Source organism: Chlorocebus sabaeus, chromosome 16 (genome assembly GCF_047675955.1).
Source record: "Chlorocebus sabaeus isolate Y175 chromosome 16, mChlSab1.0.hap1, whole genome shotgun sequence".
NCBI classification, from domain to species: Eukaryota; Metazoa; Chordata; class Mammalia; order Primates; family Cercopithecidae; genus Chlorocebus; species Chlorocebus sabaeus.
Genome location: NC_132919.1, coordinates 5,953,513 through 5,965,951, shown reverse-complemented (window position 1 = coordinate 5,965,951; position 12,439 = coordinate 5,953,513). Strand labels below are relative to the sequence as shown.

Genomic DNA, 12,439 nt, shown 5'->3' with positions numbered 1-12,439 from the left:
TGCTGCCGTTGCTTTTGGTGTTTTAGACATGAAGTCTTTGCCCATGCCTATGTCCTGAATGGTACTACCTAGGTTTTCCTCTAGGGTTTTTATGGTATTAGGTCTAACATTTAAGTCTCTAATCCATCTTGAATTAATTGTCATATAAGGAGTAAGGAAAGGATCCAGTTTCAGCTTTCTGCTTATGGCTAGCCAATTTTCCCAGCACCATTTATTAAATAGGGAATCCTTTCCCCATTTCTTGTTTCTCCCAGGTTTGTTAAAGATCAGATGGCTGTAGATGTGTGGTATCATTTCTGAGGACTCTGTTCTGTTCCATTGGTCTATATCTCTGTTTTGGTACCAGTACCATGCTGTTTTGGTTACTGTAGCCTTGTAGTATAGTTTGAAACTATCCTCTCATTTTTCAAGCAGAGATATAAATAATAACCACACCAAAGGGTTAAGCATTAAATGAGACAACTGATGGTCTGGACTGGGCATCTTAGAAATTATTGCCTATGGCTATATGGGTAACCTCACCATGTACCAACTGAAAAATGCTACTTGTGTTGGCTAAACACAGCTTTCTATTGAGAATTTTGCACTCAGCTCAATTCCTGTGAAAAGTAACCTCCCAATCCTACAAGCTCAGGCTGGACTGAGTTTCAGGCTTTATCTACATCAGCCACAGAGATAGAGAATGTCAGAGCCCCAGGGCTTTTCAATCTAACTCATTTGCACCATGTTCTGAGTTAGAAGTAACAGAAATTAAACTCAATACAACTTAAACAATAAACAGAATTTATTAGCTCATATAACAAAAAAAGTTCAGAGGTAAGGCCAACCTCAAGCAAGGCTTGATCCTGTACTTAAACAATTTCACCAAGGACTTGTTTCTTTCTGCCTCTTGACTCTCCCTTCTGTGGTATCAGCTTCATGTGGCTCCTGGTCATGATCCCAAGGCCCAAGGTGGTCATCATAAAGACCCAGGAATATTACTACCTTTTTCACATTCAACAGGGGAATTAAAACAGCTTCTACCCAGCCTTCCCCAAAGTCTTGAAATTCCCTCTGGCTTCATCGCCTTAACTCACAAGATCATACCAACCCAGTCACCATAGCTGGAAAGATGGAAGGTGTCATTGGCTTAGTCCAGGACATGTATTCCACCCCTGGAGAGGCTCTGGCAGATCATATGAATCCCCAAACAGAAACGGGGGGTTGCTGGGAAAGGAAATGGGGCAATGAATGTGGATGGAACCAGCAAGACCTACCACTTCCCCCATTTTATGAATGGGAAATTGAGACTGGAGATGGGAAAAGTCTTGTCCAAGATGGCAGATAAGAGCTGGGACTACAACCTGGCCCTTCAGTCTGACGACTCTACATTATTTCCACTCCACTTTACCCCCACCTTGTTCAGACCAACTCACCCAATACTGAGTGGTGATAAATAGGAGGTCAGATAAATCAATTTCTCTCTATAGTGAAATGAACCCCTTTAGAGTCATCACATTTCAGATACCTCCAGTGGGTTTCCAAACAAGTCAGCAGAAAACAAACCTGTGTCCCAAGAATTCTTGCAGTGATAAAATCAACCTCGGCTCTTCTCCTCTCCTCTTGGGGACCCCTAAGAGCCAAGTGGCTATTGCTACTTTTAAGGGGAAGATGCATTCTGCTATGCAAACATGATCACATATTCATGCGCTCAAAATCTAATTTTAGCTGCAAGAGACCTCATTATAAGATGTTCACATAATTAAGCAGCTTTCTTCTCAGGGTTTGGAAGTCTGTCTATTCTTCTCTCTCATTTATACATCACTGGGATTACAAGAATGTGTTTTAGTTTTTTAAAATTACATATTTTGATTTTCCAAATTGATCCACAACAGGAGATGAAATCCATAAAAATTACATGTTTTAACACAGGTTTGTGTAACTCTGCAGCCTTGCTATTAAAGTTGGCATCTGTAAACAGTCAGGGTTTCTCTGTTCTATTCTAACCGGTTCCTGATGCATTTGCCACACTTCTGCCCTACATACAGATCAGCTTTTATTCCTTGGCTGATTGGGAGAGTGTCCTCTTTACTGAGAAGCTAAGAGCTGTAGATGAGACCTAACTTGGAGAAAAACAAATGGACTTTCCTGCAAGCACAGACAGATCCCTGTTCCTGTTTCTGATGAGATCTCCTACGTAGGCAGACCTGGGATGAAGGCTGTGAGGACCACCGCCAGCTGACGGGGCCTCTGCTCTCCCTTGCTCATCCAACATCTGGGAGCACCTGCCAAGGGCCAAGTGCCTTGCCATATGGAGTGACTCAACATAAACTGGATGAACCCTGACCCTATCGTTCTACTTGCCTGCACTCTTCACTAAGGTACACAGTCATCTACAAGGCCACAGGAGCAGGTGACACTCTACCTGGAGGGAGATGACATCTCTGGGCACCTGGCAGCAGTCAATGTACCAACCCAGCTACCAGGAAAAGCCTGGTGCTGTTGCTGTCCCCAGACCCCGGCTCCAGTCCCAGTCACTCCTTTCTCCACACTTTACCCTTCCCAGCCTCCATGGCTTTCCCGCTGCCACGCCTGCCATCGCTTTTGAGGATCTAGGTTCGCTCTGGGATGCAGGTCTGCCCTGGCTACCCCTCCCAGGGCAGTGTGGAAACTCCCAAGGGGTCTCAATTGCTCCAAACACTAGGGAGAAATAGCCCCATCAGGGGCCTTCGCGGATTAGATGCTGAAGCTATCCTGAGCCAATGAACATTTTCAAAGACCTTGGTGTTTCTAGCTTTGAACTGAACTGAGTTGATGCTATGGGAGGGTCAAGAACAGCTTTGCATCAATGTGGGTTTGGGGGAATCCCGGGAAGGATTTAGAGGCCACCAGGGGCACAGATGCCCAAACCCACCCACCGGCCAAACTGAAGGTTGGAGGAAGCTTCCATGTGGGGAAGGGCATCTCTCCTGGGCCCTCCACCCCCTACCTGTGCTCACGGCGGGTGGCTCTAGGTTCCTCGTCGTCAGGCTAGGGAGCAGAAGATCAGGACATCTCAATGTCCAGCTCTCCCAAATCCCTCACCCTGCCTTCTCCTCCCAATGCAGCTTCGCTCAGGCTGAGGGGAGGTCTCCCTGACAGCTGACCCAGAGCAGGACCATGGGGCCCAGCCAGGGTTATCCTAGGCCTGGAGAAGCCACTGAGGGGCTTCCTGAGGTCAGGCCCACCCACCTTCCCCATCTTCACAGGGGCCAGTGTGCAACCGGATTGCCACAATCCTCCCTGTATCTCAGCCAGCTTGAGCGTTGCTCCCGGGTTGCACCCCTACCCTCCACACTTGAACCTCCTGGCCTCCACAGCCTCACTTGTGAGCCCAAGATGTGTAGCATACGTTGACCCCCATCCCAGGCTGGCAGGGCCTGACCTAGGGGTCAGACTGAGTACTAACTGGCTCTCATGACCCCAGTGTGGGTCCCCAGAGAAAACAGGGCCCCTGTGGCTGGGGCATCAGTCCCAGTGATCTCCGAGACGCAGCCCTTACAATCTCCCCGTGCTAACTCCCAAAACCCATCTGCTGGTGTACAGGTCCCCAGGGCTCCTGGGCTCCCCTGGAACTTCAGCTCCTGCCCTCTCCCCCATGCCCCCATGCTTACACCTTGCTTCTGGGGCATGACTTGAATCTCCAGCTTCCCTGGGGATAGTTGGAGGAAGAAGCCAGGCAAGGAGGCCCCACGCCTGAAGCATGGGGTAGTGGGGGTTGAAGGGGGTGGAGGGCAGGGCACAGACTTAATGTGGCTGGTCTTGAGGTCAGTGTCTGTATTGGCTTGGGCGGGGTAGGGGGCAGTCCTCAACTCTGCCCATGGTGCGGCCAGCTCAGCCACAGAGAAAAGAGAGGCAAGGCTGCAGAGTTTGTGGTGCCCGTAGTCACACCACACATACATTTATGGGATGTCAGGCACACGGCCAGGGCCGCACAGCCCAGCAGCTACAGTCTTGGCGCCCACCTCCATCCCAGTGGTCCTCGCCGCTCAGAGCGTAAATGCCCGCCCGGCCCAGCATCCCAGACTCAAACACCCTGACGAGCAAGTCTACGCAGGGGTTAGACACAGGAAGCCCAGGGCCTCCTAGATCCCAGGGAGCACATGTGTATCTGTGTGAGAGAGACAGCCAGCCAGCCTCCAGGAGCACGCGGCCTGGCACCTGTGTGTTACGTCTGTGTGTGGCTGCGTTTGTATCTGGGGGCGCCTAGCACACCCCACGTGGGTGGCTTCACTAAGACCGGGCCGTGAGCCTGGAGTGGTGTCTGAGTGTGTCTGAGGAGGTGTGGGTTGGTGGCCAGGTGTGTGTGTCCTTTTGTGTTTGCCTTGTGATGTGTGTCTGTCGTGTCCAGGTCTCCTTGTGCGGGAGGCAGCACCAGGGTGGGCCCCCCACCCACGAACGTCCCAGTGAGGCCACAGGCCTGAGCATCAGAGTGGGGTGGGCAGCCCCGTGGTGAGATTGCGTCACTCAGCGGGGGCGGCGGCCTGGGCCGGGCCTATCATCTGGGCACATACTCCCTGGGAAGCCCGGTCCAGTTGTGGTCACGCAAAGCCTTGTCCACCGTCCGGATGTAGCCATTGATCAAGTCTTTCATCTCCGGGGTGAAAGGCTCAGGGTCGTGGGAGCGCCGGCCACGCCGCCGGAAGCTGCCCTCCTTGTTGTTCTCCACGCAGAGCAGCCGCTCCTCGCTCACAGACACGTTGAGGAAGGCCACCATCTCCCGCAGCGTGGGCACCAGGCTGCGCCGCAGCTCCTCGTAGTGCACCACCAGCAGCCGCTTCCCGTACTTGAGCCAGTCCAGGACGTGCGACGACCACCACGAGGCATAGCTGTTGACGAAGTCCGGCCACTCTAGAGTGAGGACAGGAGAGACGCAGAGTCAGGGGCTGGCCCTGCCGGGGCTGCCGGTCCTGCCGAGGCTGCTCGGGAGAGGGAACTGGGCAGGGTTTTCCACTGTCCGCTGCCTAGAGTCAACCTGGCATTCCCCATGGAGGAGGAGGACCCTTTGGTGGCCGAGCAGTGAGTCTGTGGTGGGCGGGGGCAGCTCTGGGCATCCTGGTGGGATGAGGACAATGTGCAGGCTCCATTTCCCATCCTAGGTCCTCCTAGAAAGCTAAGTCAGCGTGATGCCTGATGGGCACATACGTGTCTTGTGGTTTGATTGCCAGTTTGAACCTGTGAAACTGCCAGGCAGTAGGACATACAGTGAAGCCACAGGCAGGGGTGGCCTTGGACTTTTGCAGGTAACCTACTTTATGAGCTTTCTTTTCCAGAAAATTAAGAAATTAATTTTTGGGGAGGGGTGTGCAGGGTCCAAATATCAGAAATCATCTCAATAAAAAGTTTCCATAATTGGGCTATTAACACACCTCAAATGCTGTGTGAAGCGTTTGCTTTCTCTAATCTTCACAATGACCCTAGGAGACAGGGCCTATCCTTATTTTTAAGACGAGAAAACAGGCTCAGAAGACAAGGTAAGCAGCTTTCCCGGAGTTATACAGCTCACAAGAGGCAGAGGAGGCATCAGAGATCAGCCTGCCTGACTGTCAGGGGCTGTCTAGGTAGAGGATGATGGGGGAAGGCGAAGACTGGAGGCCAGGAGAGGCCACCTACTGGTTGATCCAGTGACAAGCAGAAAGGAGTGCAAGCCTGCCTGGCCATGGGCCCCTGTGACTACCCCTCTCATCCCACCCTGCCTGGAGACTGCTTTGTTTCTGACCGACTTCATTTCTCATCACTTACCACCCAGACTCTATTCGTCACCACCCGAAGGCTCAGCTGTGTGTGTCTTGAGGGCAGAGACCCTGACCCCATTAGCCTGGGCTCCTGCTACCCTGTCCCATGCCTGGCACCCAGGAGGACTTCAGCAAGTACGAGTCAGAGGACTGATTCCATGAATAAAGCTGCAGTGGGGAAAAGGCCAATGTGACCCAGAATCAGACACTCTGGATGTTGGGGCACAAAAGGCTTGTATGCCCCCCAAATTCATGGAGTTCTAACCCACCATATCATGGTATTAGGGATGGGGGCTTTGGGAGGTGATTAGAGTCAGATGTGGTCATGAGGGTGGGGCCCTTGTGATGGAATTAGTGCCTTTATCAGAAGAGACACCAGAGAGCTTTTGGGGACATGTGAGGACACAGTGAGCAGCCATCTCCAAGCCTGGAGACAGCCCCCTCCTGGGAATGGAATTAGCCAGCACTTGGACCTTGGACTTCCCAGCCTCTAAGACTATGAGAAATAAATGTCTGTTGCTTAAGCACCACCCCCTTACCCCATCCCCCAGTGTTGTGGTGTTTTGTTACGGCAGCCAGAGCTGACTAAGACATTGGGTGTGAGTCCCAGCTCTGCTGCCCACCACCAAGACCAAGTCCCACAGCCGTGTTCTCTGGACTCATCTGGAATGTGGGCGGATGTGATTCCCCGACCAGACACTGAAGAGTCAGCGAGAGGCAGCTTAGGAGGGAATTAACATGCTGAGCTCTGACCAGAGACCAGGCAGGGACATCATCTCACTGCTCCCTGAATGCCCCACGAGGTGCAGGTCTTATTCTATAAAGGAGGAACCTGGTGCTGAACACAGAGGAAGGTGCAAAGCAGGGCCATATGCAGCCCATGTGCTCTTCTCCCAGCCCTGCATGAACTCCACTGCTCTTTGAATGCCCCATGAGGCACAGGTCTCATTTTATAAAGGAGAAACCTGGTGCCAAAGACACAGAAGGGTGCAAAGCAGGTCCATGTGCAGCCCACATGTTCTTCTCCCAGCCCTGCATGAGCTCCTGAGCAGAAGCAGAGATGCAAAGGGGGTGCATATCACCCTACTATGCACTCATAGAGGCAGAGAAGATTCTTGGTAATCAAGCTGGCATCTAAGTAAAATGCCTCGACATATGGACCTCAGCAGGCATGGGGGGCAAGGGGAGGAGATGAGCTCAAGCCCAGGCAGAGGAGCACTAAGTCCCTAGCAGGATGGGGTTTGAGTGCCTACCTGTGTATACTGATCCTGCATCCTGCAGTGCCTACCTGTGTATACTGATCCTGCATCCTGCAGTGCCTACCTGTGTGTACTGATCCTGCATCCTGATGGGCATCCTGCCTGTACTGACAAGCCTCCCATCCCCACTGCAAGGTCTCTGATTACCTTTGCTCTTCCAGTTGCGGTCAGCTGCATACCCCAGGTGCCCAGCACATTTCCTGTTGAATTCCGCCACCAGGGACCTATATGGGTTCCGGATCAGCAGGATGGCTGAATCAAACATCTCTATCTCCCTCCTGCCACTCTCGTGGGTTTTGACACAGATGGTGCGTCGGCTCCGCCAATGGTCCTTTTCGCCCTTGAACCCTGCAGGGAAAAATGAGAGGGTCTTTGTGAAAGATGGTGTCCATGGAGCCCCCTACCACAGCAGCAGATGGGCTGGGGAAAGCTGGCATCAGGGGCATAAGAGAGGCCCTGTGGAAGGCACAGAGGGCACTGAGAGGACCTATGGATGGTGACAGGAACAGCTTCCACAGGAGTGACCCTTTCCAAGGGGAAGTGACAACAGGAATTGTCTAACAGTGGGGAAAGATGGCATCTGCAACAGAAATGAGATGAGGTATTCCCTGAAGACTTCCAGGAGTCAGGGGGCAGAGGACCTGTCATTACAGACGCACGCATATATTTTGGGTGTCTTCATAGAGATAATTTTACGCAAGCATCACAGACAACCTTTGATTGAACCATAGCTGCAAACATAGCTGAATGAACAGACTGAGGCGCAGGGTGAGCAGAGAACTTGCCCAAGATCACACAGCACCATGAAAACAGCACCAGGGCTCTCTCCACATGCCACTGTGTGTCCCTGTGAGGCCCCCAGCTTCCTCTCACCTCCCCACCGTCGGGGCAGGATCCTGACTTACAGGTTCAATGGCTGTAAGCAGGTGTAAATCCACCCTCTGACCTGATGCCGTGGTCCTATGACAGGGCCCAGCCTTGCCCCAGAGCAGGTCTGGTCAAAGCCTCATCCACAGTGCTTGAGCCTGGCCCTGAGGACCCAGGGCCCAGTTTCTATGAATGGAGACTTGTTCCCATTGATCAGCCTATCTGGGGCCCTCTCTTTCCTTGGTCCCTTACTATAGTACTAGGCACTCAGAACCTGAATGACTACTGGCAGAGAAGGCCAGACCCCACCCATTCATCCAGAGTCACACATTTATCAATGAAGGTTATTGCGTGTTTGCTATGTTAGACTTTATTTTGGGGACAGAGGATTAAGACTCTGACCTTGTCTTTAAGTTTATGTTCTAGTAGAGGAAATAGCCTAAGTGCAGGCTATAGGGACTGGTGGAAACAAAGAGCAGGGGTTCTAAATAGTGGGATGTCCTAGAAGGCTTCCTGGGAAGAGGTCTCCTGAAACTAGTCTCCTGGCCACATCCCACGTAGCCCACACACCCAGCTCTGAGACATGTTCCATAAGTGCTCATGCGCTTATCTTGGGCTCTTGGAAACAAAAGGAGTCCTACCACCTGCCCCTCTGCAGGAATGGCTGGAAAGCATTTGTATCTGCAGTGAGCACTGAGGGATGCTTTGATGCCTGGAAAATGCAAGTCTCTTTTGAATCTGGAAGTCCGGGTTTACCCATTGAAACTCAACAAGCTTCAAACTCATCTCTGCCATAGGCCAAACACCAAAAGGCCTCGCTTTGATTCATTCTGTCAAACAGCTGGAAAATGCTATGAAAGGAAGAGTCAAACTGGAATGAATAAACTTGAGATCTGGTCTTTAACAACCCTGAGACCCAGGGTGCCTTCCATACTGCCTCGGCCTCTTCCAGCAACAGCTATTCTGCCTTGCAGCGCAGACCACATTCGACCTACCACAATAGATATGGCGGTTGGGCATTGGTGATGCTCTGTGAATTGTGCGTGTGTGTGTGTGTGTGTGTGTGTTATCACTCTGTCAGTGCTCTGAGGCCACTAGCTACATCTAATGGTGCTGTAAGGCTCAAAGATGTGTGTGAGGTATCTCTAAAGCATTTCAGAGGCAGTGTCAGCCCAACCTCTACAGCTGTCAATACCAGTCATTGGGCCACTTACCCTATGGAGACCAAAACAGCCAGCTGCTTGAATAAGGTAAGGGCCTTGGAGATGAACAAGGTGGGTAGCTTGGGCACAGTGGGTGAGTCCCAGGGGACTAAGCCAGAGTGGACGGGGCCATGTGCTCATGTGACCACTTCCTCCCTCACCCGCAGGCGCCTGTAACACTCGAGGCTCCCGGGGACGATGAGGCTGGGCTATATGGACAACGATAGCTTTTTCTCAGAACCAGGATTGTTATGAGTGATTCCAGAAGCCAATGCCAAGCTCAGGAAGTTTCTGTTTCTCTAGGACGTCACTGACAGCATCAACTTTCCTAAACCAAACTCTGGTTAAGAAATCCAGAGAAAATGGGCCGGGCGTGGTGGCTCACGCCTATAATCCCAGCACTTTAGGAGGGCAAGGCAGGCAGATCACTTGAGGTCAGGAATTTGAGACCAGCCTGGCCAACATGGTGAAACCCCCTGTCTCTATTAAAATACAAAAATTAGCTGGGCGCGGTGCTGGGTGCCTGCAGTTCTAGCTACTCAGGAGGCTGAGACAGGAGAACCACTTGAACCCGAGAGGCGGAGGTTGCAGCGAGTTGAGATCGTGCCACTGCACTCCATCCTGGGCGACAGAGTAAGAGCAAGCAAGAAAGAAATCCGGAGAAAATGTTGCAGTGCTTGACAACAGAGAAGCACATTTTAATAGATTTTGCCAAATTTTATGCCAATAGACTTGTCTGAGGTTTTTCATCCTTAAACAAAACACAGACTTCGTTTAACTTAATTTCTCTTATTTCTACAAGGGAAAGATTACAAATCAAAACTCTTAAAAGATTTTTGGACTTTTTTATTACATTCGATGAACTATTTCTTGCCTCAAAAAAGGAATGAGCAGATTAAATCAGTTGCACCCCTAATTATTGAGGGTTCTAAAAATTAACGAAAATTCAAGAAATGTTTATAGAGAGAATATTCAAGCTGCTAGTCTTTCCCTTTGAATCCAGAATAGGCATGATCTCATAAAGTTCCACGCTAAATGGGGTCCTAGGACTGCCTTCATCAGGACCACCTGGGAGCTTGTTAGAAATAAAAATTCCTAGGCCCCACCTCAGACCACCTGAATCAGACTGTCAGGGGTGTGGGCCAGGAACTGAAGTTTTAAAAAGCCCTCCAGGTGATTCTTTCTTTTACTTAAAAATATTTTTATTAAAAAAGAATGAGTTCATGTCCTTTGAAAGGACATGGATGAAGCTGGGAGCCATCATTCTCAGCAAACTAACACAGGAACAGAAAACCAAACACCGCATGTTCCCACTCACAAGTGGGAATTGAACAATGAGGACACATGGACACAGGGAGGGGAACATCACACACCCGGGCCTGTGGGGTGTGGGACAAGGGGAGGGAGAGCATTAGGTCAAATACCTAATGCATGCGGGGCTTAAAACCTAGATGATGGGTTGATGGGTGTCGCCAACCACCATGGCACATGGATACCTATGTAACAAACCTGCACGTTCTGCACGTGTATCCCAGAACTTAAACTAAAATAAAATAAAAATAAACACTTTTATTATTATTTTAAACAGACACGTGATAAATGTACGCCTTCTTTATGGGGTGCAATGTGATATTTCAATGCATGTATAAATTGTTTAATAATCAAATCAAAGTAATTAGGACATCCATCACCTCAAACATTTATCATTTCTTTGAGCTGGAAACATTCAAAATCCTCTCTTCTGGCTACCTGAAAACACACAATCAATTATTGTCAACTGTAGTCACCCTACAGTGCTATAAAACACTAGAACTTATTCCTCATATCTAGCTGTAATTTTGTATCCATTAACCAACCTCTGCCTATCCTGCCCTCCCTCCTACCCTTCCCAGCCTCTAGTAACCACTCTTCTACTCTCCATGTCAGTGAGATCAACTTTTTAAGCTTTGACATATGCATGAGAACATGTGGTATTTATCTTTCTGTGCCTGGCTTATTTCACTTAACACAATGTCCCTTAGGCTCATTCATGTTGCCGTGAATTAGAGCACTTAATTCTTTTTTTATGGCTAACTAGCCATTGTGTATATGTACCACATTTCAAAAATTCACCTATTGATGGATACTAAGGTTAATTCCATACCGTTGCTATTGTATATGGTGCTGCAATAAGCATGAGAGTACAGATATCTCTTCAACATACTGATTTCCTTTCCCTTGAATATATACCCAGCAGTGGGATTGCTGGATCACATATATGGCAATTATTTTGTTTTGTTTTTTTTTTTTGAGGAGCCTCCATACTGTTTTCCATAACAGCTGTACTAGTTTACATTCCCATCGGCTGTATATAAGAGTTCTCTTTTCTCCACATCCTCACCAGCACTTGTTATTTTCTGTCTTTTTGATAGTAGCCATTCTAACTGGGGTGAGATGATATCTCATTGTGGTTTGGATTTGCATTTCCCTGGTAATGAGTGACACTGAGCATTTTTTCATGTACTGTTGACCATTTGTGTGTCTTCTTTTGATAAATGTCATATCATCTGTCAGTTTTTAAATCAGATGCTTTTGGTGTTTTTGTTGTTGAGTTCCTTATATATTCTGGTTATTAAGCCCTTGTTGGGTGAATAGTTTGCCAGTATTTTGTCCCATCCTGCAGGCTGTCTCTTCACTTGTTGTTTCCTTTGTTGTGCAGAAGTTTTTCCATTTGACATCATCCCATATGTCTAATTTTGCTTTTGTTGTCCGTGCTTTTGAGGTCCTATCTCAAAAGCAAAAACATCTTTGCCCAGACCAATGTCCTGAAATATTCCCTGTTTTCTTCTAGTAGTTTAATAGATTTGGGTCTTATATTTAAGTAAGTCTTCATTTTGAGTTGATTTTTGCATAAGGAGAGAGATAGGGGTATAGCCTCAGTCTTCTGCATATGGTTATCCAGTCTTCCCAACACCATTTGTACAGCCTCAGTCTTCTGCATATGGTTATCCAGTCTTCCCAACACCATTTGTATAGCCTCAGTCTTTTGCATATGGTTATTCAGTCTTCCCAACACTATTTGTACAGCCTCAGTCTTCTGCATATGGTTATTCAGTCTTCTCAACATCATTTGTACAGCCTCAGTCTTCTGCATACGGTTATTCAGTCTTCCCAACACCATTTGTACAGCCTCAGTCTTCTGCATACGGTTATTCAGTCTTCCCAATACTATTTGTACAGCCTCAGTCTTCTGCATATGGTTATCCAGTCTTCCCAACACCATTTGTACAGCCTCAGTCTTCTGCATACAGTTATTCAGTCTTCTCAACACCATTTGTATAGCCTCAGTCTTCTGCATATGGTTATCCAGTCTTCCCAA

The 12,439-nt window shown here is 49.0% G+C and overlaps 1 protein-coding gene across 7 annotated transcripts in view; it reads right to left on the bottom strand.

Moving 5' to 3' along the window:
• Nucleotides 1-766: 766 nt before the first annotated feature.
• Nucleotides 767-12,439, bottom strand: part of WSCD1 (WSC domain containing 1) — a 388,346-nt gene continuing 376,673 nt past the window's right edge. For all 7 annotated transcript variants that reach the window (XM_073004640.1, XM_073004639.1, XM_073004641.1 and 4 more), the window contains 2 exons: nucleotides 7,160-7,360; nucleotides 767-4,869 (listed from right to left, as the gene is read on the bottom strand). In XM_073004640.1, the coding sequence (XP_072860741.1) occupies nucleotides 4,517-4,869; nucleotides 7,160-7,360 (554 nt within the window). In that variant the 3' untranslated portion in view covers nucleotides 767-4,516. The remainder of the gene's footprint in view (nucleotides 4,870-7,159; nucleotides 7,361-12,439) is intronic.